Source organism: Conger conger, chromosome 18, assembly GCF_963514075.1.
Source record: "Conger conger chromosome 18, fConCon1.1, whole genome shotgun sequence".
Lineage (NCBI taxonomy): Eukaryota > Metazoa > Chordata > Actinopteri > Anguilliformes > Congridae > Conger > Conger conger.
Window position 1 is genome coordinate 28,528,274 of NC_083777.1, and position 26,029 is coordinate 28,554,302.

The following is a 26,029-nucleotide window of genomic DNA, read 5'->3' on the forward strand; positions in this document are numbered from 1 at the left end:
CCCCGCCCCCGCCCCCAGAGCACACCCTGCGAAGGCTTGGAGGACCAGTGCGGTGCCAAAGGTGCACATTGTGTGAATGAGATGAAAGCATTGACCCCGACCCCCCCACCCCACCCCACCCCACTTTTAATCCTCGTAAAAATTCAAGAATGAAAGCAAATATTGTTTGTCCGAATCGGATAAATGAAGAGGTGGGGGAGTGGGGGTGTTGAGGGCAGAGCCTGGCGGTGAAAAGCCAAATTAAATGAGCATTTGTTGACTGCATGTGCAACAGTCCACTGAATGATGCTCACCTTGCTTCCTTCTACTTATGGTTTCAGAGATTATCGCACACATGTGCCCGCAAAGAGACAAACAAAGAGACACAATCGTTATAGATGTTCCAGATGAGTGCTACATCACCATTCAAGCAGACCAGACCACCTTACCCCAACAGGAAGTAATTTCACTTCCTATACTGCAGCGGAGTAAAGAACCTCAAAATGGCCTCCATGTCAAACCTCCACAACTTTCGCGTTTTCACGGACAACCATCATCATCGAGCTGTGCATGGCTTCCCAGTACGAGAACTGTATGAAGGCACAACCCAAGATGACGGATCTGCTCGTTTGCAGCGACCGCATACAACCTTGCAGAGGAGAAATCAGGCCAATTACCCGGCAAGGAAACAGTGCACGTCGGTGTGGGAACCCAGCAAAAATTGGGATGGAATAAAACTTTGTTCACTAAATGCAAAGTCATGTTCTGAGTTTAGAAATGAAGTGTTTGGGGATGGAAGACTTCACCGCCTGCTTAAAAATAGGAGGAGGGAGCTCAAGTAAATCTGCAGCTACAGGATGTGGCCCATGGCCCCCACCTGTCTATTTGGGCCTGTTCCATGAGGCACCCCGTTCCGGTCCGGGGACCTCATGAAGCCATCAGAAACCCCACTCTTCCTGGAGGAGTCATTGCCAACTTTCAGGCGAGGTCAACCTCACGTAGTAAGGGCCAGTCCCGTCCAGTATCGCAGAAACAGCAAGGCCAGAGTAAATTAAGAGCTTCTTTCTTCAGCCGGATCAAATTATTAGGAGGCCAATTTTGAGAACAGGTGGTCTTATTTGAGCATTAAAAGCGAGCATTAATTCACAAGTTCCTTGCCGGTAAAATTTAAAACAAATCTTACATTTAGAAGAACAACCTTTTTGAAAAGATGATGTAACATATTTCTGCACAAGCGTCAGTAATTATTTACAAGCAAGTTAAAAATGTAATATTGCAATATTTGTGGATAGCACATGAAATATGTGCCAGCTATTGACCCAAATGTAATTGGATCTCACACATGAACAGATCTGACAGGCAGGCAATTTTACAGGCTTTTAAATGAACAAAAAGAGAGAGCAATCATTTAATTAATCTCATCATAACCAGACCCGGAGGGCTGGCGGGCGAATCTTCATTTCCCCTCACTTCGCTGGAGATTTTATTTTCACTCAAGCTGTCGCATTATCTCTTGATCTCTTTGTCTAGCTCTCGGTTTTCTCCTTTAAAATCTGATCAAAACAAGAGTCTCTTTGTTACCCGGGAGATTCTGACGTCGCTCCGCGTTCCGCTTTTTGGCCTTCGTCCACGTCGCTGGAAGTAATGAATAAAAAAACGGGCATAATTCATACTACAGAATGAAGACTGTCCCGAGATGCCCACACTGAAAGAGGCGGTCGCTTCTCTGTTCCGTCTCAGATGCCATGTCCCGATTTCATGTCCAGTCCTGACACTAGGGGAGAAACAATTTGGGACAGAACCAGAATTTGGTCTGTGTGGTCCAAACAAGGACCTTGTCTTTGGCTTGATTAAAAACTGTGAATTCTGCAGAATTAGGACATGGGCCTATATAGGAGTATGTCAAAAGCAGGATTGAGTGGGTCAACAACACATTCACAAAGGGCGGCCTGTAGCGTAGTGGTTAAGGTACGTGACTGGGACACGCAAAGTCAGTGGTTCTAATCCCGGTGTGACCACAATAAGATCCAAACAGCCGTTGGGCCCTTAACCCTGCATTGCTCCAGGGGAGGATTGTCTCCCGATTAGTCTAATCAACTGTACGTCGCTCTGGATAAGAGCGTCTGCCAAATTCCAATAATGTAATTCACTCTGCACGAGGACGTGCTTTAGTCTTTCAACTTGTATGATCTGTGCTGGGTTTTTTTTTTTTTTTAGTTCATCAATTGCACTTCTATCATCTGTAGTGTACAGACTCTAAGTCAGCTTTCGCTAATTTTGAGTCACACAGTGGCATTGACAACACTGTGAAGGACTACCACCGTGAGAATGCTTGAAAAGCAGTTTTATGAAAGCCGTCCTTATTTCATATCGACGAACACACCACATAGTCTCGCAAGTATAGATGAGAGAGAGAGAGCTGGTCCTGAGTGGACCAACCGCATTCAAACTTAATGAAAACATCCAACAGAAGTCCTGCGGGCCCACACTGTTTACCCACTGCATGGCTCTGACAGTACACGGAAGCCAAGTACGTTTCCATCACGACTGCGGCCAATCGGTTCTGCCAAACCGCTCCCAACGAACATCGCCAAACGCAACTTCATGTGTCCAGTCTTCTTAAAAAGAAGTCGACAGATAGCAAATGGCACATCAAAATGTCTTATACTACAACTTAAAACATTTTGCAGTGGCTACATCACAATATCCCCATTCAAACTACAATGTCGAAATAGGCTTAGGCCACTACCGCTTCAATTCAAATACTTAGCAGCTGGGATCATATTCCAATCGGCAAATCACATTAAGGCAATATTTGCGGTGCACAATCATTTTTAACAAAACCCAAAAGCTAAGGTCTCCTGAACAGTGACAATGAATAAGCAAAACCAAAACTATCTGAAAACATATGGCAAGCGATAATTATATATTTGTCACGCCTCTTGGGCTTACCTTTTTTAATGTGGAGTATCACACGTAGCCTATCCTCAAACACGTTACGTCGTATTTCCCAAACTTTGAGGAGACTCTAGTACTTCACACGCCGGACGTCTCCACAAAATACGCAAATATAAAAAGAAACAACGTACTTCAATAAAACAAACATTCTGCATCGCAAAAATGAATTCCTGCCATAGATAGGCATAGGCTACTTTTGCCTCGTCGAGAGTCCCTGGACGCGTTCTCTATGTCATTTATTTTGGAGGGCCAATTAATCTCGATCGGGAGGCGGGCTCAGTACGTTAATTGATTGATAAGGCTGAATTTGAAACCCCAAGATACCATTGCAGAGTGCAACGTAATGTGACAGTAATCTGGAACAGCTAAATTACGCATAAACTAGCGTTGATGTAAATGTGCTTCATTTGTTTTTTGGGGTTATAGATATTAAAAGTGGCTGTCTTATTGGATAACTGGTAAGATATCACGACCATACTAAGAAGTGGAAATTATATAGTTACAAAACTGTCATATAATACTCTTACATAACTGTCTGTACATTTCTACAATGTGGCCATATTAGTTTTTAAAGGCCACGTTAGCTCCTTGTCTGAAGTTATTGTCAAACGTCAGTGATGGTCAAATCATATGGTCCGGGCGGGCCAGGATGACTGATGACAGGCAGGGGGAGGTGGGAGGATGGAGTAATGCCTGCACTCTCAGGGTGTGTTACTCCGGACACCACCGCGTTACTGGATTACGTTTCTCTTTGGAGCAGGCAGACGCTGTTCGAGGGGCAGCGTGACGCTGCTGTGCACACGGATCTAAACGCGACGAGGCTGAAATCGCAGAGCGGGGTCCGCGGAGACTCTGACGTCGTAAAGTGTCAAACGTCCTGTGCGTTAAAACGGCAGTTATTGTGCAGGATTTTATCACAACGTTTTTCTGCCATCACATATTCTGTCAGAAACAACCTGTGTGTAGTAGAGAGCACAAACTATGTAATGAATAGGACATCAGTTTGCTGCATAAACAATATATTATATGCTGATTTGACTCAGACTCAAGTTCTAGAGGCTGTACGATGCAGCTGGTCTATAAATATATGTATTGATTATCGATTCTTGATTTTGGATCAGTTTGCAAAACAGTGCTTTGAATATGCCAGCTAAATGACTCAGAATGCTTGAAGTAAATTCACTAGCTTGTGTGAGTGACTCAGACCCCATGACCATAACTCAAATCTGCTCTTTGGTCGTGACTCATGGGAGGATGTTTCTCTTGAAATCGGATCTTCGGTGTCGAGAAGACTTCCAGAGCGGAAAGGCTTCATTCTGTCAGGGCATCGTCATTTAAACAGGATTCTTTCATTCAGGTTTAATCCACTTTACCAATTCTGATTCACCCCACAATCGACACCGGAAATAAGACCTCTTCTAGACACACACTCAGTCTGGCCCTTCTCCTCTGCCCTCTCTCATTAACAAGGTGTTTTTTCCTGCAGAACTGCTGCTCACTGGATGGTTTTTGTTTTTCACACCATTCTCTACAAACTCTAGAGACTGCTGTGCACGAAAATCCCAGTTTCTGAGATACTCAAACCACCCTGTCTAGCACCAACAATCATTCCACTGCCGAAGTCACTTCTATAATTACTTCCCCATTCTGCCTTTTGATCTGAAACAGCTGAACCTCTGCATACTTTTATACATTTAGTTGCTGCCACATGATTGGCTGATGAAATATTTGCATTCATCAGCTGGTGTATAGGCCTACCTAATAAAGTGCTCACCGAGTGCACTTTTGCGGTTGTGACATTGTGTGTTGCATTGACACTTCCAGTGTGAATTTGAAGTTTGAGTTTAAGGGCTTTCACCCAAAGGTCTGAATTTAATTTAGACAACTGTTCCAAGACTTTCCTTTTTCCCTCATATAAAAAAAAGTTCAGTATGTTGAGCAAAAAAAGAGATTCATATTAGTACCACTTGCCTCTATTTACAAGCCACATACTGATTTAATCAAGGGCTGAATGTTTCTTTCATTTTCACTCATTTCACTGTCAACCCCAACCCTTTGATGACAGAATGCATTGTGGGAAAAAGCCTCAAGGTCCAGCGGGGTGGACATGGAGCCGCTTCGGTGATGAACGACGGCCGAGATGGATTTCCATTATTCGGTCGTAATCGGCTCAACGTTTTGTTTGTTTCAAAACAAAACAACCATTCCACGTATTCATGCAGAATTTGGAATCCCCACGACTGGTCCTGGAGATGAAATCAGGGCTGGGAGTGTTCAAACAACACTGTTAAGAGTTGATTGCACACCAGAGTACTATACTGTTTGGACATCAGTGTTGTATTAGACGTATGACATAAAAAAGCGTTCAAACAACTGTACCAAATGTACTGTATTTCAAAGGGTTAAAGTGTTGAGCTTTACTCTTTTCAGAGTTGAATCAGTCACTTCAATTGTATTTATATTGCACATTTTTCAGAGGATTTGTGACAGAACGCTTCACGGTTTACCCTGGCCTAATCCCCCACACAGGGAGAGCCAGAGGCTGCAGTCGCGAGGGAAAAAGTCCCTGGAAGAGATGCAGGGAAGCTGGGAGGGAACCAGACTCAGCAGGGGGGCCCGGTCCTCCGCTGGCCAAAACCACGGTAAATACAAATTACAGCGCACAGAGCGTTGAACAAGCCGCGCGCGGGGATACAATGCCATGCGCGGCCTCAGCCCGGGCTGCTCCACACACAGAGAGGAGAAGGTCCCTCCTTTCTGTTTGGGCTCATTAGAGGGGGAATTTCCCCAACAGGAAACGCACAATGCCAACCTGCTTGGCTGCCGGTCTGTCTGTTTGTCTGTGTTTTATGCATTTGGGTCTTTCTTGTGTCTGTGTGACCTCAGGTTGCCCTGGCCAATACCTGTGTGTGTGTGTGTGTCTGTCTTCCTGTGTGTCTGTCTGTATGAGTGCCAGCTTCCTGTTCATTATCCGTTTGTCTGTCCATCCATCTCAAAATCTGGGATTTACCCACACACACCACACAAACACACTCGCTCGCATACACACACACGCATGCACACACACACACATTCATACACGCTCGCATACACACATACATACATGCACACACACACACACACACATGCTCGCACACACACACACACACACACACATACACACTTTCTATTGCTCTGATACAGTACCCAACCCTGTGCTGATTTTCAGTGATTAGGGGTTTCTTAAAACATCAGTGGATAATCCCTCCTTTGTGCCTCTCAGCTCTGAAACCAGATCAGGAGGAGGATTAGATCAAACCTTTGACCAATCCCGCTCATCAGAAAATGAGGGCAGGCTCAAGTGGAAAAGCATAGCCATAGATACACAATCAAGTGTACTTCCTCACAAATTCAGCCATATTCCGATGAAGTGTTATTTTTTTCCAAGATGCTCTAATTTACGGGTCCGTTAAAGTATGTAAAATGATACAATAAGATAAGAAATACTTCATTGAACCCCATGGGGCAATTTGTCCAGTGCATTTACCCATACTAGTTACTTAGGAGCAGTGGGGCAGCCACAGTGCAGCACCCAGGGACCAACTCCAGTTCTGAGGCCAGTGGCTTGGTCAAGGGCAGTTGGTGAGCGAAAATAAGACTTGGTAGGGAAATACCTTGCTCACAGCTTGAAGATGTCATTTTGTAAGGCGGCAATGTTAATGACATTAACCAGCAGAATTTTTAAAAAGGGACAGGCCTCTCGAAGTCCTTATGCAAGACCTGAGTAACGACTTCCGCAATCTTATTTTTTACATCATCTAGATCGAGCTAGATGGAGTGTGCCACGTTCTTACTTGCGTAGTTCATATAAACAAATGAACCTCACTCCTGCTTCTGTCTGATCCGAGAGGTCTGTTTTCATTGCCAATTGCGACTGACGAGTGAGGAACTGGCTGAGACAAGAAGCTTGTCTGCATTCTTACCTTCCTGGACAAAGAGATGGAATACAGATTCTTTATATGTTGTGTGCTTCAGGCACTTTTGAGCAGGAATGATAGACCTTTTAAAAAACAGGCCACAGAATCCCAGCTAAGGGGGGTGGGAGACAGACCCTGTTTGGGGGGAGGGGGTGGGAACAGACCTTGTTTAGGGGGGGTGCAGACCCTGTGTAGGGCAGGTGCTTTGTGCCGCAGGGAACACACCTGAACCGGCGGATTGACACACTGCCCAGGAGACGTACAGATACGCCCCCTCCAAACCCCGCTCCTGCCTGCGCAGAGAGGGGGAGCGGTGTTCACGACTGAGCCTGTCAGAGACACACACACACACACACACACACACACACACACACACACACGCACACGCACACGCACACGCACACGCACACACACTCACACACACTCACACACACACACACACACACACACACGCACACACACTCACACTCACACTCACACTCACACACACACACACACACACACTCATATAGACTCAAACACACACACACACACACTCATATACACTCAAACACACACACACACACACACACTCATATACACTCAAACACACACACACACTCATATACACTCAAACACACACACACACACACACACTCATATACACTCAAACACACACACACACACTCATATACACTCAAACACACACACACACACACTCATATACACTCAAACACACACACACACACACACTCATATACACTCAAACACACACACACACACACACACTCATATACACTCAGACACACACACACACACACACTCATATACACTCAGACACACACACACACACACACACTCATATACACTCAAACACACACACACACACACACTCATATACACTCAAACACACACACACACACACACACACACTCATATACACTCAGACACACACACACACACACACTCATATACACACACACACACACACTCATATACTCATATACACTCAAACACACACACACACACACTCATATACACTCAGACACACACACACACACACACACATATACACGGACACACACACACAAACATGCACACACAGATGTGCATACATAGCAATGCACAGCGCACATACCTACACACACACATACACAGACTTGCACAGACACATATACACACGCACACAGACTCGCACAGACACAAATACACTTACTCACGTGCACACATGCACACAGACTCGCACAGACACATATGCACACACACACACACACACACACACGCACACAGACTCGCACAGACACATATACACACACAGCACACACACCTACACACACACACACACACACACACACACACACGCATACACCAAGGCACACATACACACATAAACACACTCACTGCACTCTAGAGTGTAGTTTATCTGTCTGCAGTGCTCCTGGGGAATTAGACACACTGCAGAATATAAATTTGTACCGTAAACGCTTTTCAATGACATCTCAGAATATGGCTGGAGGGTCTTGGCAAGCTCTCTGATTATGACTATGATACATAACCCTCTCTATGCATGACTAATATCTGTCTCCTGACGCTGGAACGTCTCATTTAGGAGGGAGAAGGTCTTTGCTAAAACGTTCAAATGCTACTGCAGAAAATATTCTAAAATGGTTTCTTTCGACAGAAAGAGAATTTGTGTGAAGTTTGTATCACGGTGCTTGAAAGGCTGTGGATTAACAGGGTTCCTTAGAGAGACACAGACATAAACCATCCAAAATATGTAAAAAAAGAAAGAAAAGAGAGTTATTTATTTCCCAATTATGTGAAATCAGCCTCAAGAACAAATGTCATATTTAATGCACACTGAGAAGAACTACTATACAAAGCAAGGCAAGGTTGCTAAAGTCAAAACATACAAGAAGGTTCCTACGTTATGGTTTCACACATTCTCCAACCTATCCTGCTGTAAAATATAAAATAAAAAAAAACAAGTACTGTAACAAAATTGAACACAAATACATGAAAACTTGTACAACTCAGAAAAAAAAAGTATTCCTTTTAGACTTGAAGGACACATACATTGTATGTGTTAAATTATTTTTTTTTAAGACATAAAAAAAAGCTAACTATGTCATTCACAGATTCAGCAGTCTGTTTAAATACCTCATCTCTACAAAGTGAATTTACATCGTAAAGTACAAAGTGCAAATACTATGGTTTCCATCGCTGTTTGGTGAGCACAGGAGCTCTAGGAGGGAGAAGCTCTGGTCCCCTCAGCCAGTCCCCTTCAGCCCTGTTTTTTAGAAGCATTCTGAAGACCAAGAGTGAGAATAAGAGTTTATTTCTTACACTACACTACATTACATTACATTACATTATTGGCATTTTGGCAGACGCTCTTATCCAGAGCGACGTACAGTTGATTAGACTAAACAGGAGACAATCCTGAATCTAGACGTCTAGAGGGCTGGAAATCTGGGGCTGTGAGACACTTTGACACAAAAAGACTAATTTCGCTTATGTTTCACCTGGATATAGCCTGCCTACACCCCAGTCGGCTAGAAACCTTTCACTTTTAAACCAAATATAGCCGGGTTTAGAAATCTAGACGACAGGTGAAAACCCGGCTATACTGTGTTTGGTTAGAAAATGAAAGCAGGTTTCTGGCAGGTTTCTGGCAGTCAGGGATTTCACATAGAGAGATAACTCACCTGTTTACTGGAAGTAGTGCTTTCACCAGTTTTTGGCCCTAAAGAAATCAGACAAGGCTTTATTTTAGCTTTCATGTAATTCTCAAAGCCAAAATGTGAAAAAACAAAAAACACCCAAAGGCAACTTACCCAGCAAGCATTTCACATACTATCCAGTCTCATACCTGGAGTTCCAGTCAATTATCTGCTTGAGGCTACAATGGCTGGAACCCAGCCGGGATCTGACTGCAGATCTGAGCTGGCGCTGAGACTGACGGTTGAGTGTGGGTCAGTATGGGGCCGTGTGGGGCAGTGTGGGGCAGTATGGGGCAGTGTGGGGCAGTGTGTGGAGTGTGAGGCAGTGTGTGGGGCAGTGTGGGGCAGTTTGGGTCAGTGTGGGTCAGTGTGGGTCAGTGTGGGGCAGTGTGGGGCAGTGTGTGGGGCAGTGTGGGGCAGTATGGGGCAGTATGGGGCAGTGTGGGGTAGTGTGTGGAGTGTGTGGGGCAGTGTGGGGCAGTGTGGGGTAGTGTGGGGCAGTATGGGGCAGTGTGTGCAGTGAGGGGCAGTTTGGGGCAGTGTGTGGAGTGTGGGAGCGTCTCACCGTCCTCCTTGGTGACCCCCAGGCAGCCCATGAGCTCCAGCAGGGACAGGGCCTTGTCGTTGCTCAGGTCGCAGTACTCCACAAACTTCTTCACGCACTTCTTGGGCTTGGACTTCTTGCGCAGAAGCCGTTTGAAGGGTTTGATCTCCTTCTTGCCGATGTCGCCGCTGGAGTTCTTATCCAGCTGGCTGAAGTACCAGTGCACCACGCGCTCCTCCAGCGTGTGGCTGGGGTCAGGCTCTGACATCCTGCAGGGCCATCCAACAATTAATCCACCAATCAATCAATCCACCAATCCACCAATCAATCCACCAATCCACCAATCAATCAATCAATCCACCAATCAATCCACCAATCCACCAATCAATCCACCAATCCACCAATCAATCCACCAATCAATCCATCAATCCACCAATCAATCCACCAATCAATCCACCAATCCACCAATCAATCCACCAATCCACCAATCAATCCACCAATCCACCAATCAATCCACCAATCAATCCATCAAGCAGCAATCAATCCACCAATCAATCCACCAATCAATCCACCAATCAATCCACCAATCAATCCACCAATCAATCCACCAATCCACCAATCAATCCACCAATCCACCAATCAATCCACCAATCAATCCACCAATCAATCCACCAATCAATCCACCAATCAATCCATCAATCCACCAATCAATCCACCAATCAATCAATCAATCCACCAATCAATCCACCAATCAATCCACCAATCAATCAATCAATCCACCAACATCTATCAATAATCAATAAAGCAATCGATCAACCCTCAATCGACTATCAATCAATCAACCAAACGTCAATCAACCATCAATCAACCATCAACAAATCAATAAATCGATCAAGCGATAAATCAATCAATCAACCGTCAATCAATCAAAGTGGCCACGTCACACTAACTGTACTATCAGACACTCTGAGGACATGGGAGATAAAATAAGAGCGGAGCGTCGCAGGCCTGACCTTTGACCTCCCGGCGGCTCTCACCTGGCTGCGGAGGCGGGGTCGGTGACCGCGTGCACCATGTCCGTGCTCAGTGCGTCCAGCACACTGGTCAGAAACTCCGTCTTCTTGGGCCCGGGACACCCTGGGAGAGAGACACAACACGTACAAAACCAGCTTATATGACATTTCCTGCTGTGAGCATTTTCTGTGTTTGACGTGTGCTGAGCATTCTGGTGTAAAATGGCTGCCGTGGGAGGTGGGTGGGAGGTGGGTGCTCCCCATTGGTGGTGGTTGAGGTTTGTCATCGGCACTGTAGAGCGCTTTGAGTATGAGGAAAAAGCACTGTAAGAATCCGAGGAATTCTTGTCACCTTAAGGTTATGTTCCATAGAAAATGCATCGTTGGTCCTCCAGATCATTTCAGAGGTACATACCTTCAATTATCATGAAGTATCGACTTGAAAAGATTCCGGATTTTTCATGAAGAAAAATTTCAGGATCTAACAATGAGATTTGTGATGCTGCACCCACCCCTAAAGCTTATAACCATGAAAACAATTGGCTCAAAAAACTCTCCTGGATATGGAGTAAAGGATAGCAAAGTTTCATGATGATAGGACGGCTATGCACTCAGAAAAACAGTCCTGTAATATGTATATGTAATGTATATGTAGATGATTTGCAGCAGTAAACAGGAAAAGTTAAATTTGACTGAAAATGAGATTTTCTCAGTGGAACAGAATCTTAACGTAAAGTTTTCCGAGACTGCCCACACGGCTGCAGGTGGCTCCATAAACCCCGATCTGGGAGATAAAATAACAGGTGCCGCGCAGCGTTAATGTGACTGAGCAAAGAGGCGGCCGTTAAAACTGCAACGAGACTCAAACTCTGACCATTTCACTCCCCTCTATAAAGGCCCGAGACCTCCCTGTATCCTGGCAGAGGAGCAGGACACCTGCCAATCATCCAGGAAGCTCCACGCAGCAATTTCCCCTTTACTGCTGGGGGGCGGGATCACGGGGCCGGGGTGGGAGAGCAGAGCTGGGAGACCTTCTCACACCTCACAGGCAGCAGAGTGAAATACTGCGAAGGGTGAGGGTGGGGGGGTCACTGGACCCGGGAGGTCATGGGTTCAAGTCCCCTCAAGCCGGCTTTCCCTAAGTAAAGCGATACTGAAAAATAAATGTGCGCTCAAACTATCAGATGGATGGCAATAGTGGTGTTTGCCATTGAAATACCAAGTGGTCATAGGTTCGAACCCCCGATCAAGGAGAGCAAGTGAGAGCAGTCAAACACGTCGCCACACGACCGATGTTCCACAACGCAGATAACCACACTTTACAACAGTGGTATGCAGAAGAGCATCTCTGAACACACAACGCATCAAACCCCTTAAGTGGACAGGCAACGGCAGCAGAAGACATAATGAGTCTAATAAACACCCAATAAAGTGCTCGCCGGGTGTACACTGGAGTGTGGAAAGACAAGAAAAGGAAACATCCGGAATGGCTGCGACGGCGGTAATTGGCGTTGGGGCCGTATAGTTTTAAGAGCAGACCCCGCGGGGCGAGGTTTTACGGCGGCAGCTGAAGGCTACGCGGGCCGAGCAAGCCACGGATTCCTCCCCGCCGGGCCCCTGGCCCCGGCCCCTGCCCCGGCCCCGGCCCCGGCCCTCAGACCACCGCTCTCCTGCAGGTTTACGGTCCGGCCCCGGGGGCCCAGATTCTCCAGGCGTGGAGATAATAGCAGGGTGCAGCCTCCAACAGGTGGTCGCCAGCGCTAGTCTAGGCCTCGATCAGCCAAAAAACCCTCAGCTTTATCAGCGAAGTGAAGCCTGGACACACGTGTTTTTCCACTGTTGGCTCAGTCCCGGCCTGCTCCCTGCTCCTCTGGTGTGGATTTCAGCGGGTTCCCATGGGATCAGACCCAATTAAACGCTGGGGCCCACCTGACGGCTGAACTCGTAACTGCCCGCGGGGTTGTTTTTTGTTTGTTTTTAATTTGGTCTAGACGCTCGGTACAGCTGCACCTTCCCAAGTGAAAGGGGGCTCATTCTCTGTAAATGTCCTGGCGTGTCAGCCAGACCAACACGGTGTGACTTCACCTGCCGCTGCTCAGTCACACTCCAGCCGTCTCGCGAACGAGACGTTAAACCGAGGTCCTGACTCACTGCGATCATTAAAGGTCCCATGACACTCTTCGCAAAGAGTAGGGGGTTCGCCGGTGTCCTGGCTAAATTCCCAACCCTGGCTCTTTCAACCTGCCACCTAATCATCCCCTGATTTTACTGGCTAAAAAACATAGTTCTCTCCCTCTCCACATCCAGCTGATGTACGGTGAGCTTTCTGCTGCAAAATGGCTGCCGTTCCATCACCCAGGTGGGAGCTGCACCTCGGTGGTGTTTGAGGTGAGTTTCGCCCTCATCACTGTAAAGTGCCTTGAGTTGCTGATGAGAAGTATATATATATATATATATATATATATATATATATATATATATATATATATATATATAAATGCATGCAAGGAAGGGTGAAGTCTGTAGTTTAGTTTGTTGTTTGGTTAACAGTATCTCTCTTTCTGCCTCTCTCTTTCCCCCCTCTGTGAAACCCTGAATAAACGCCAGTTCAAATTTTTGTATCACCCTGTGTCCAGCTCTTCTGTCCTCCCAGGGGTGGGTCACGGTGTGTCACGGGGTTCAAAGGTCTTATAGAGCGGACACGTCTGTGTTCGGGTACCTGTGTGTGTGCTCTCGGTCCGGAACCTGTGCATGTGGAGGTGTTATTTCAGTAACACACTCTCGGTCTGGAACCTGTGCACGTGGAGGTGTTATTTCAGTAACACACTCTCGGTCTGGAACCTGTGCATGTGGAGGTGTTATTTCAGTAACACACTCTCGGTCTGGAACCTGTGCACGTGGAGGTGTTATTTCAGTAACACACTCTCGGTCTGGAACCTGTGCATGTGGAGGTGTTATTTCAGTAACACACTCTCGGTCTGGAACCTGTGCACGTGGAGGTGTTATTTCAGTAACACACTCTCGGTCTGGAACCTGTGCATGTGGAGGTGTTATTTCAGTAACACACTCTCGGTCTGGAACCTGTGCATGTGGAGGTGTTATTTCAGTAACACACTCTCGGTCTGGAACCTGTGCACGTGGAGGTGTTATTTGAGTAACACACTCTCGGTCTGGAACCTGTGCATGTGGAGGTGTTATTTCAGTAACACACTCTCGGTCTGGAACCTGTGCATGTGGGGGTGTTATTTCAGTAACACACTCTCGGTCTGGAACCTGTGCATGTGGAGGTGCTATTTCAGTAACACACTCTCGGTCTGGAACCTGTGCATGTGGAGGTGTTATTTCAGTAACACACTCGAAACCGGGGCCCTGTCGACACTCCCAATGCTCTACCCTATGCCACTCTCTCCCCCTTTCTCCAAAATCCGATCTGTAAAACACCGGCCAAATCGCCCCAACAACACCCCCCCCCACCCCCCACACGCCTCAGTCTTTCAGCACAAAGTGCCCCCCCCCCCCCCACTCCCCATAGAGCTTTCATCAACAGGTCCCTGACTGCAGACATGCAGCTCTGATGTGAAAGAGAAATTCATCATTAGTGCAGTTTATACGCTGGCATACTGCACTGAGAACTGTGATGCAACACGCCATAAAAAAAGCTACATTTTCTCATTTCGTTTCTCAAACTCTAACTGGCTTCAACTCAGGGGATACAGCAGATTATCTGTGTGTGTATGTACGAGACACGTGTGTGTGTGTGTGTGTGTGTGTGTGAGCGTGCGCTTGTGTGTGTCAGTGTCTGTGTATCAGATAGTACACCTCTCTGCTGAACAAAAACAGCTCAAGCTAGGTTTTGAAACAGCTGGTATCTTGTTTTCCAGTAAAGCCAGCTCCATACATGAAACATGGTTTGACCAGCTCAAGCTATGTTTTGAAACAGCTGGTAGCTGGTATTTCAAGCTGGTCATAGCTGGGTTTTACACCAGGCCTATATGCCTACATTATATGTACATACACTTCAATGAAGCTGTGTATGAGTGTGTACCTATATGTGGGTATGCAGTATTATGTATGTATGTGTAGGAGTGTTACCACCTGCCAAGCCAGGATAACTTACAGGTCTGCTACGGACTCAGTACTGTAATACTGAGAGCAGATTCAACGAAGGACGAATAGACACAAAATGGCGGCTGACGGTAAAAAGCAGCACAGTGTCTGTGGAAAGATGAACTCTGGAGATGTCATGGTTGACCGCACTCGATAAATAAGCCACTTTTTCTACTAAAATTTGTGAAAAAAAACCACAGTGGTTTTTTTTGGCATTCTCCATTCAGACCATTCCCGTTCTCACACTTAGTGCCTCTCCCCGCTCTGTAAACACAGGCCGAGCTGTTAATGACACCTTTTTCTCATTTATTTTCTTCTCTCCCAGCGCAGGCTGTGATGAAATAATATACTACCAACATCGCTCAACAGGGTCTTTATGCCTCCAGAACTTTTCTCTTCGTTTTTTCTGCATCGCTGAAACGCAGCGTGTGTTTCTGAAGGGAATCTGAATCCAGTATTCATTCTCCGTCTGCAGTCCGAATGACCCCCCCCCCCCCCCCACCCGCCCTCCTCCTCCAATCAGCCCTCCTAACCCCTACATCACCAGCTCCAATCTGGACCAGCTTTGAGAGCACACCTGCGCACGTATCCCTGGGTGAGGGGCCAGTTGGCGTGGGGAACAGTCGTACCTCTGTTCGCTAGCACAGCTAGCGTCTGGCCTGTTACTAAAGCGTTAATCCACCGTGAAATGGCACTGCAAGCAAACACCTCGCGGCTTAGAACCTCATACCCGACCCCCTCCTTCCCCTCAGTGCACCTGGCCTCTCTTTCTGTGTGACACCCCTGCGGAAAAAAGCAGCTCAAACTAGGTTTTGAAACAGCTGGTAGCTGGTTGACCAGTTCAGACCAGCTCCCAGTTTGACCAGCTCAAGCTATGTTTTGAAACAGCTGGTAGCTAGTTCACCAGTTCAGACAAGCTAGCAGCACTAGCTGGGTGACCAGCTTCATGACTAGCTTTGCCAGCTCAATTTTCAATCTGCTGAAATAGCTGGATTTTACAGAAGGAACTTTTATTTTTCTTGCTTGCTTGCTCGTTTGCGCTTCCTCCAGGGAAGAGTGCACGTGAGAGGGAAATGTCCGAGCCGTTTGCGGTGGGACACCGCTCACTCAAATCCCGCTGATTCAACAGTCTGGAGAGACCTGCCTGTTGTACCGCCTTGTTGTACTGGTCATCTGCACTCACTCTCCACTGGAGCATTCCGAGACTTCCCAAACCACAGTGCATACAGCCCCGCAAGGAATTCCTGTTATCCCTGCCCCGCAACCATCCATCCTGAGCTGTCCCACCTTCATTCCTGCCATGTACCCCATTACCCCCCCCCCCCACACTCCCTGCTATCTGCCCCTGTTACTCCCCCAGCTCTGCACTATCGCCCCCTGACTCCCCTCCTGCGTGAGATATTGGCGTATTTCTGGGGTATGGGTTTTCTCACAGCTAGCAGATAGTACATCCTGTTCCTCACACTAATGATGTAAACAGAGGGATAGGAGTTCAACTGTGTTATCAGCTGGGGGGGGTTCGTCCCTGTGTTTCGGAGTAGGCAGGGGGTCCCTTCTGTAAGGGGGGGTTCAGAATATGAGCTGAGAGGTATGTCTGGGGGGGTCCTGGTGGGGTTTACCTCTTTACCTTTCTCTGATTTCACAGTCAATGCCAATGGTATACATACAATATTTTACTTTCAGGATCTGTGTGCTTGCAAGCTTTCACATTCCTCTACCCTGTATCTCTCCCTCCCTATCACACACACACACACACACACACACACATTCTGGGTCTTTAGCAAAACGCACACATAATGGTGCAGCTCCCACACATTATAATGAGTTATTTAGCCAACGCTTTTATCCAAAGAGACTTACAGTTGATTAGACTAAGCAGGGGAAAACCCCTGGAGCTGCACAGACCCTATTGTGGCGACACCGGGGCTTGAACCACCAACCGTCTGGGTCCCAGTCATGCACCAGACTACATGCTGCACATTCACTTATGCACACCAGTACAGGTGAACACACACACACACACACACATACACACATACACACATACACAGTTGATTGATACTCACCTTGAAGATGTCTGCTCCTGTAAAGGTCCTTTGGTTTGGTGGGGTGAGCTCTTGCGTTCCCATCACATTTAGGCTGCTCGTATCTGCGGTAAAAAACACAGTAAAACACACACACATACACAGACAGTGAGCAGTGATTGAACTGCCTTTGAGTCTGTGACAAATACAATGATGTGAAGTCATTTAATAAAGAAAGGGGTCAAAGTTACAGTCCAATGTTTTTGTCTGTATGTCATTTCAAAATCGAATCCAGTAGCATCTAATTTAGGGGTACAATAACCAATTTTATGGTCATAAAAATCTGGATGGTGAATATTAATGCTCTGGCTGCCTCAGACAGCTCAAACATCCTCCAACTCCTTGAGTTTCCAAGTCAACCTCCAGGGTACAGCAGGAATGTTCTCCTCTAGCGTAGGGGCTTATCTAATACCCTTTATAAGATCATATTTTCTGTAAAAGTACACAAACGACCAGGCCAGAAATTAAGCAGATGATTGATTCAAACCAAAGCCTTCCGCAATAATGTCACTAACCGCCAGCCGGCCACACTGAGAGTCTGTATTCCACCCAGCCGGAGGCTCTGGGCTCTGATTGGTCACTCTTACGTGTGAACCGCCCTGGGGTCCGAGCTCTGATTGGTCACTCTTACATGCGAATTGCTCGGGGGTCTGAGCTTTGCGCTGCGGTTCTCCCTGACACCGTAACTCAAACCGCTGGCTGTCTATCCTGAGAAAGCACCTGACCCTGAGAGAAATGCAGGGGACCCTGGCCCTCTGGACCAGAGGAAGTGAGGGAGGGAGGGAGGAGAATAGTTCCCAGGGAAGAGTGTGGAACACTGGGATGCTTTCATAGCGTGCCGTGAGGAGCCATGGTCCCGGTGGCTGACGTTCCATGGCTCTGAACGGGCGGGAATGCCGTGCCGGAAAGGGTGAAAATCTGCATCCGCACAGCGACTGCGTTAATGTGCTGTCTGGCGGGATGCCTGGGGGCTCATTAACCCGATACCCAACTATGCCCCAGAGACACACACACACGCACGCACACACACACACACACTCACACTCACACTCACACGCACGCGCACGCGCACGCGCACGCGCACGCGCACGCACACGCACACGCACACGCACACACACACACTCACACTCACACTCACACTCACACGCACACACACATGCACACACACATACACACACACACACACTCACACACCACTCTCGCGCACGCACAACCAACTCCTTTCTTGCTGGTTTCACAGATTCCTGGTTGGCACACAAGCACATGTGCAGGCACGCAGACAGACACAAGGACACACACACACACACACACACACACACAGCTGCCTGCACCATGCCACCTTATATAAACCTTGTAGACTAGGTAAGCTATTCGCTTGCATGTAAAGTTAGTTCTGTATCTGTAGATCAGATGTCCTGTGTGTCAGTTGAGCAGTGTACCTGTAGATCAGTTGAGTTGGATTAGACCAGTTTTCTTCAGGATTTAACGCTACCGATTTGAACATAGGTGTCCTGATTTTGAGCATAGGGTCCAGCCCGCAGTGTACAGACAGTGCCGGTCTGTGCATTGTAAGGGAACGGACCAGCAGCGTCTCTTTCCCCCGTGCATCTGGACCCCCCCCCACCCCCCACCACCCCCGGACCCCCACTGCAGCTCAGCCAACCTCTCGTTTACTTTGGGCCAGCGAAGCGCCAGGTATTATTCATGGCACCGAAAGCGCCATCAGCTGGTTTGAAACTCAGCGGTAACAGTAAAAATGTAACAGGAGCCAAACGTTAATGAGGTGGGCTTTTTTTTCTTCTTTTTTTTATTTCAAAATGGCCGCATATGGAACTGCGGTGGCGATACTGGATTCTCCTCATTCACGGTGCATCAGAGACGACTGCTGACGTTCCAGAGAACCTTGGAGGAATTCCTGCGCCGAGTCGGAGGGAGGCAGATACGTTTCTGGGACCTTGGAAAAAATTCCTCGCAAGTTCCGAGCAGTCACTTTCAGTTAAAGAAAGCAAACTCTTCGCTGCCAAGTACGCACTATTCTATGAAGTTAGCCAGGACAGTTAGCAGTGCAAACTGTGGGTAGTTTTGAGGGTCGGGTTTCTGGAGGTGCTGGATACGGGTGAGGCACCAAACGCTGGGACGTTTCTCTGGGTGCGTGAAGGCCTGTTTTCGGGGGGCGCTCACCGGGTGGAGGTGCCTGGGATGGGGCGTCCCGTGTCCACCAGCACACACCAGCAGTACCCGGTGGACGGGTGGCACTGGACGGGCTTGTAGAGGCCGCCGTGGGCGCAGTCGGGCACGAACACCGCCTCGTTCTTGTGCTGGCGCGCCTCCTCCTGGGCGGACTGCTGCTCCTGGTCACAGGATGAGGCTGGGGGAGGCGGGGGGGAAGGGGAGGTGTGGGGGAGGCCAGGGGGAGGCCAGGGAGAGGCGGGGAGTAGAGGCGCGGAGAGGGGTGGGGGAGGCGGGGGGTAGAGACGTGGGGGAGGGTGGGGGAGGCGTGGGGGAGGGTGGGGGAGGCGGGGGGGAGGCGTGGGGGAGGCGTGGGGGTGGAGAGGGGATTACATGACATTACATTAATGGCATTTTGGCAAACACTCTTATCCAGAGCGACATACAATTGATTAGATTAAGCAGGAGACAATCCTCCCCTGGAGCAATGCAGGGTTAAGGGCCTTGCTCAAGGGCCCAACAGCTGTGTGGATCTTATTGCGGCTACACCGGGATTAGAACCACCGACCTTGCGTGTCCCAGTCATTTACCTTGACCACTACGTTACAGGCCGCCCTTAAAGGGATTAAAGGGAAGGGGGGGGAGTGGGGGGTAACACAAGAACAGATTTAGAATCAATTACCTCACATTGCTTCAAATGCACACTGCTTAACCCTGCTGTAGAATCCAGCCATGCCAGCTTGACCAGGTTGAAAATTGAGCTGGTAGCTGGTCAAACTATGTCCAGCTCCCAGCTACACAGAACTGGAGCAGGTCAAACTCTATCAAACTGGGAGTTGGTCAGAACCTGTCAACCCGCTACCAGCGCTTTCAAAACCTAGCTTGAATGTTTTTCAGCAAGGCATTTATTAATAATATTGATTTGCTTAGCAGATGCCCTTATTTAGAATCCACACACACACACACACACACACACAGTATCAATTTCTACATACAGTATTATCCTTTCATACAGCTGGGTTAACCCTGAACTGTATTCAACTTTGGATCTGACCCAGCAACCTTCAAGGTAAAATAACAATTCTCTTCTCATTACACTTCACTGCCACAGACAAATATTAGTGGTCTGCTCTGTGGTACACTAGTGGGGCACATGTCCAGCCTCTTCCAGACATAGGTACTCATCCCTATCCAAATTGGAGATTTATTTACACAGAGGAGACTTAAGACTCTTTCCCTCTCCATCAGATTCATAGCGAAACTCATAAAACAGCACTGATGTTTTCATTCAGCCAGGCCTGGAACTGGTGGCTTGTGTCTCGTCTAAGAGCCGTCTCAGCTACCAAAGAAGAAGAAGAAGAAGAGGAGGACTGCTGAACGACTGCCCTGGTAGACTCATTTATCAGTCCGCCCTGGGAATGTTTACGGACATTAAGGAGCTAATGTCTGCCCCCCGCCCAGTGTGCCAAACTTAAATAAATATTTAGACACTCGACGGTCTACGTGTTCGCTAGGAGACCAGCGGTCAGCCTGATCGCTGCAGCTGCTGGGCCGACCGTGTGACCGTGTGACGCTAACCACGTCGTGACCTCCTCCGGTGCACTGACCTCTCTGTGACCTCTCAATGCCTCACCAGAGACAGGGCCGTCTGCCGCTGCGGAAAGCCAATAACCCTTATCAGGAAGCAAACCGTTCTCTGCTTCACCATCGCCGCAGAGCGCTCCGTTTAAATCCATTTCGCACAGTCAGCATTTGATATCGGACACATTCAGATGTGCGCAGACACTGTCTTGATGATATGATCCACCCACTACATTTTATGCAGTGTAAAACTTTCAGAGTACATTAAAGAGTTATAGAGGTTATATGGGTCCAACAGGGATTTGAAGTACTCAGAGTTAAGTTGACAAAATCGCTGCTTCTGGTGTCCCCCAGGGCTCAGTCCTTGGCCCTCTTCTCTTTTCTCTCTTTTTTAAAATCTCTTGGTTCTGTCATCTCCTGCCATGGTCTGTCTTATCATCGCCATTCTGATATCAAGCAGCAGAGAAAACCTCCAACACAGCCTCCTGGGCCTGAACCCACAGCCGTTTGAGAGAGTTTTGGAGTACAGAGTTGCAGTTGTGGCACAAGAGAAGTGGAAAATGACACGCTAGCCTCTCGTGCCGGCGGGCTAGGGCTTTCGTCACCTTCCTCCTCCTTCCTCCTCCTCCCTCCCACGGCTGAGAATCGGCAGGGATTAAGGGGAGCCTTCTGTCTTTGCTTATTTTCCTTACGAAGTACTGCCCGCATTAAACGCGCAAAAAATCCCCCTTTCCTCACCCCCCCCCCTTTCCTCTCTCTTGGAGACCAAGATTCCTGTGTGAGGCACATTTTTAATATTAAAAAAAATCATCCGCATATCCAAAGAGCATGTGGGTAATGAAAACCATCAGCCTTTGTGTTAGCTGTGTTTTTATTGGTTATAAATCAAGGTGACTTCACAGCAGAGATATTCACACAGATATGCAAATGGACACACACAGCACAAACACAGGACCTCACATACAGCGGACAGACAGATACACACGCCACAATACACATATTTATGTACACACAAGCAGAATGAAGCCACAAAGCATGTGTCTGTCAAATGAAAGTGAGAAAGAAACTTCTCCATCCTGCATATTGCTCGTGTGACAGGGAGATGAAGCCATATGTTGTTTCATGATGATGCGCGTTGATAATTAAAGGACAGCAGGCTGAACCATGACAGTGACACATCTTGAACAGTGAGGCCGCAGAGAGTGGTAAATAAGCTTGACTCAGTTAAAGCGGGGTCTTTTCAGAACCCATCTCCCAAATCTGTATGACAGTGAGCTGAGAGTTCACTGAGGAGAGAACACCCTTTCTGTGACCTATCCCCTGTTACAATGTGGCATTACGAACATGCATTTGGTGTGTGCATGCACGTGTGTGAAGGTGTGCAGTGTACTGTGTGCATCCCAGTGGCACAAAGCTGCTCTGGGCCTGTTTGAGCCGTGGAGCAGGTGTGTGTACCTGTGCAAGTATGTGCATGTGTGTGTGTGCATGTGCGTGTACTCTCACAAATGAAGCAACATTTTTGGACCTGAAAGTACAGTACTGTTCTCTTTGGGTACAAATGAGTAAGTTTTCCAAACAAATAAAGGTTCCATTGAGTTACATATAGGGGTACAATTGTATGCACCTCTAGGGTACTGCCCCAGCGACAGGCATTTGTACCTTTTTAGCCTCTTTAGCCATACCTTTATTCCTGAGTGTGGTGAATGTATGTGTGTTCTGTGTGTGCTTGCATATTTCTGTGTGTTTCTGTGTGTGTGTCGGTGTGTGTGTGTGTGTGTGTGTGAGCTAATGCAGGTTCTTGTCGTAGCAGCTGACCCACCTTGTGCTCTGGTCCGGTTGTTCTGCCTGCTCCGGACCTGTTCTGTCCAGAGAGTGGGGTACTGGGAGATGATGTCTGAAAAAGAAACGTCCAAAATCCCCAGATTCAGTTTTTTCTAAAGGAACAAAAGCGTTGGCACGGACTCCTCACAGTAAGGCTCGCCATTCGTGATCTACACGTAAACTTTCAGACGAAGAGGAGCAGCGAACAACACCATCTTCAGCTACAGGCGGCATTTCTCTCAATCAATGAACGTGGTGACACCGCCCTCTAACAGGGATACGCTGCAGATATCTATGGAGACTGAAACAAACAGATACAGACACAGACAGTACCAGTGCCGTCCTAGAATCAGCCACACACAGCTGCCTGCCAACAGAGACGCAAGGGCTTTCTCTGCATCCGCCGTCGATATGCTAACTACATGGTAATTACACACAGATAAAGGATGTTTGGAGCTATGCGTTCGAGCTGACTGCTGCCAAGAGTGTTGTGGGAATGCCGGCCTCTTCTGACACTTTCTGGCACTAAACGCAAGGGAGATGGGCGCAGCTGTGGGTTTCTGGGATTTAATTAGAGACCACTATCTCATTACTGAGGCACTGACATTACACTGGAGCGCAGTGTCTCTCCTCCACTGCGGTGAAAAAATGACATGTGGAAAAAAAAAAAAATACAACAAGTAAACACAAAAAAAACCCGAAGAATACCACGACGGCAACGATGATGACTGTGGTCTTACCTTCTTCGTCTGTTGAGGGCGGAGGCTCCACGATTAATCCGGTAGTTTCATCTGTATTCAGAATGGAAAAGATTTGCAAGGAGACTACAATTATGAGAGTAAAGCTAGCCTCGTCAACATTTTTAGCCTTGTCTTTGATTTGCACATTGCCCGGCCAGGGGGGGGGGGGGGGGGGAGAAAGAGTGAGAGAGATGGAAGGATGATCAGTGTGAGTGAGAGAGAGAGAGAGCAAGAGAGAGGAGGAGAGAGGGAGAGAGAGACTTTCTGTGTATGTGAGAAAGTCAGAACTGGCTGTGGATAAACACATGTATTTTCGTGTATGTGTTTTCGTGTATGAGTGCATGCATGTGTCTGTGCGCGTGCGCGCGCGTGTGTGTGTGTGTGTGGGTGTGTGTGTGTGTGTATGCGTGCATGCATGTGTCTGTGCGCGTGCGCGCGTGTGTGTCTGTGTGTGTGTGTGTGTGGGTGTGTGTGGGTGTGTATGCGTGCATGCATGTGTCTGTGCGCGTGCGCGCGTGTGTGTGTGTGTGGGTGTGTGTGGGTGTGTATGCGTGCATGCATGTGTCTGTGCGCGTGTGTGTCTGTGCGTGTGTGTGTGTGCACATGTTTTTGTTGGAGCACAGTGGTTGCAGTCTGAAAACCAAAACAAGTGAGGTACTCCATCATTCTCTAATATCCCGTCCTGCGTGTTTTTCCCCATATTGAGGAAACGGGTTAGGATTTAATCCAACATCAAACAGAGACGAACAGCAACGTTAGACGGGAGAACGAGATTCAACGGTGCCGGGGAGACAGGCCCAGAGGAGCGCCCGACTGGAGAGAGAGGAGAGGAGAGGAGGAGAGGAGAGGAGAGGAGGAGAGGGGAGAGGAGAGGAGAGAGGGGAGAGGGGGGGAGAGGAGAGGTGTGGAGAGGAGAGGTGGGAAGAGGTGGGGAGAGGAGAGGAGAGGAGAGGTGGGGAGAGGTAGGGAGAGGAGAGGAGAGGAGGAGAGAGGAGATTGGGGTTAAGAGGCTTCTCAGGGGGTCCTCCAGTCTGCTGTGAAGGAAAGGAATATCTTCATTTCATCGGCACGGAACAGTATGCAGAGCCAGACGCACATGTTTCACGTGAAGCGACTGGACCGGGGGAGGTTTGGGCCCGGCGCTGTTTGTTTTTTGGGGGCAGGATTGGGAAAGATGTCGAGGTGGCTGATGTAAACCCCAAGCCACAGTCGGTTAACCTCAGTGAGGTCGCGACCCGCTCCTTCAGCAGAGAGGGTAGCGGCTCTGTCCTCAGGGGGGGACATGGCGGTTTTTGGTTTTCATACCGGCTCTCGACTGGATTGCATAAATTAAACAGGAGGTTGGGTAACATCGGGAGCTGAAAATATCCACCGTGCCCACTCCCCGCAAGAGAACACAGCTTCGGACCTGCGGAGCTCGTCCAAAGATCTAATCAGTTGCAGAAGAGCAGTTTTTGGTTTGCAGTGGGGATATTTACGTGGGAAAGAGGAACCTAACATGCCATTAAAAACACACTTGCACGCATCGTCTCATGCAGTCGGACATTTCACTTGGGCAGTTAGAATCAGACGGAGCGTTCTGACCCTGAACTCAAAGACAGAATCCGACTGCAGAATGAAACGCCAGTCCACAAGCTCAACAGGAAGAAAGAAAAGAGAGAAGAGAGAGAGAGAGAGAAAGAGAGGGGGGGAGAGAAAAAGAGGGGGGGAGAGGGAGAGAGAGAGGGGGGAGAGCGAGAGAGAGAGAGGGAGAGAGAGAGAGAGAGCTGCACCTCTCTTTTTGAGTATAGTCTGTATGCCTCTGTATCTTTCCTGCAGAAGAAAGGGCTGTTATTGTTATTGTAATCCCTCCTGGACCTAAGGTAAGACAGATCCACGCGTGCTGTAAAAACACACCATCATCACATCCTTCTCCTGGCCCTGTTCCCACACTGTGGACACAGTGTTACACAAACAAGCTACGGCAGGTGACAAAACACACACACACACACACACACACACAAACACACACACGCACGGACACACATGCACGCACACACACATGCATGCACACACATACACGCACACACACACGCATACGCACATACACACATGCACACACACACACACACACACACACATGCACACACATACATGCACATACACACGCATACGCATACACATATACACACGCGCACACATGCACACACATACACACGCACACACATACACGCACAACACGCACAAACACATGCACACACATACACGCACACACAAGCACTCATTAACACATATGGGAACAAACTGTGGTTTGCCGTATGATATTTACCTGATTTTCCTGGTTCTTTTGGGTTCACCTTCTCCAGTTTTGACCCTTAAGAAACAAAGCACATGCG

At 47.9% G+C, this 26,029-nt stretch overlaps 1 protein-coding gene across 2 annotated transcripts in view; it reads right to left on the reverse strand.

The window, feature by feature from the left end:
* Positions 1 to 8,646: 8,646 nt before the first annotated feature.
* The window catches only part of smoc2 (SPARC related modular calcium binding 2), a 37,759-nt gene continuing 20,376 nt past the window's right edge, over positions 8,647 to 26,029 (reverse strand). The window contains exons 5-13 of one of the 2 annotated variants that reach the window (XM_061227470.1): positions 25,963 to 26,007; positions 23,655 to 23,705; positions 22,913 to 22,987; positions 19,525 to 19,711; positions 17,326 to 17,408; positions 11,177 to 11,276; positions 10,161 to 10,408; positions 9,581 to 9,618; positions 8,647 to 9,180 (exon numbers count right to left, since the gene is read on the reverse strand). In XM_061227470.1, the coding sequence (XP_061083454.1) occupies positions 9,157 to 9,180; positions 9,581 to 9,618; positions 10,161 to 10,408; positions 11,177 to 11,276; positions 17,326 to 17,408; positions 19,525 to 19,711; positions 22,913 to 22,987; positions 23,655 to 23,705; positions 25,963 to 26,007 (851 nt within the window). In that variant the 3' untranslated portion in view covers positions 8,647 to 9,156. Of the gene's footprint in view, positions 9,181 to 9,580; positions 9,619 to 10,160; positions 10,409 to 11,176; positions 11,277 to 17,325; positions 17,409 to 19,524; positions 19,712 to 22,912; positions 22,988 to 23,654; positions 23,739 to 25,962; positions 26,008 to 26,029 lie in introns of both variants that reach the window. The other variant, XM_061227469.1, reaches the window with a different exon arrangement.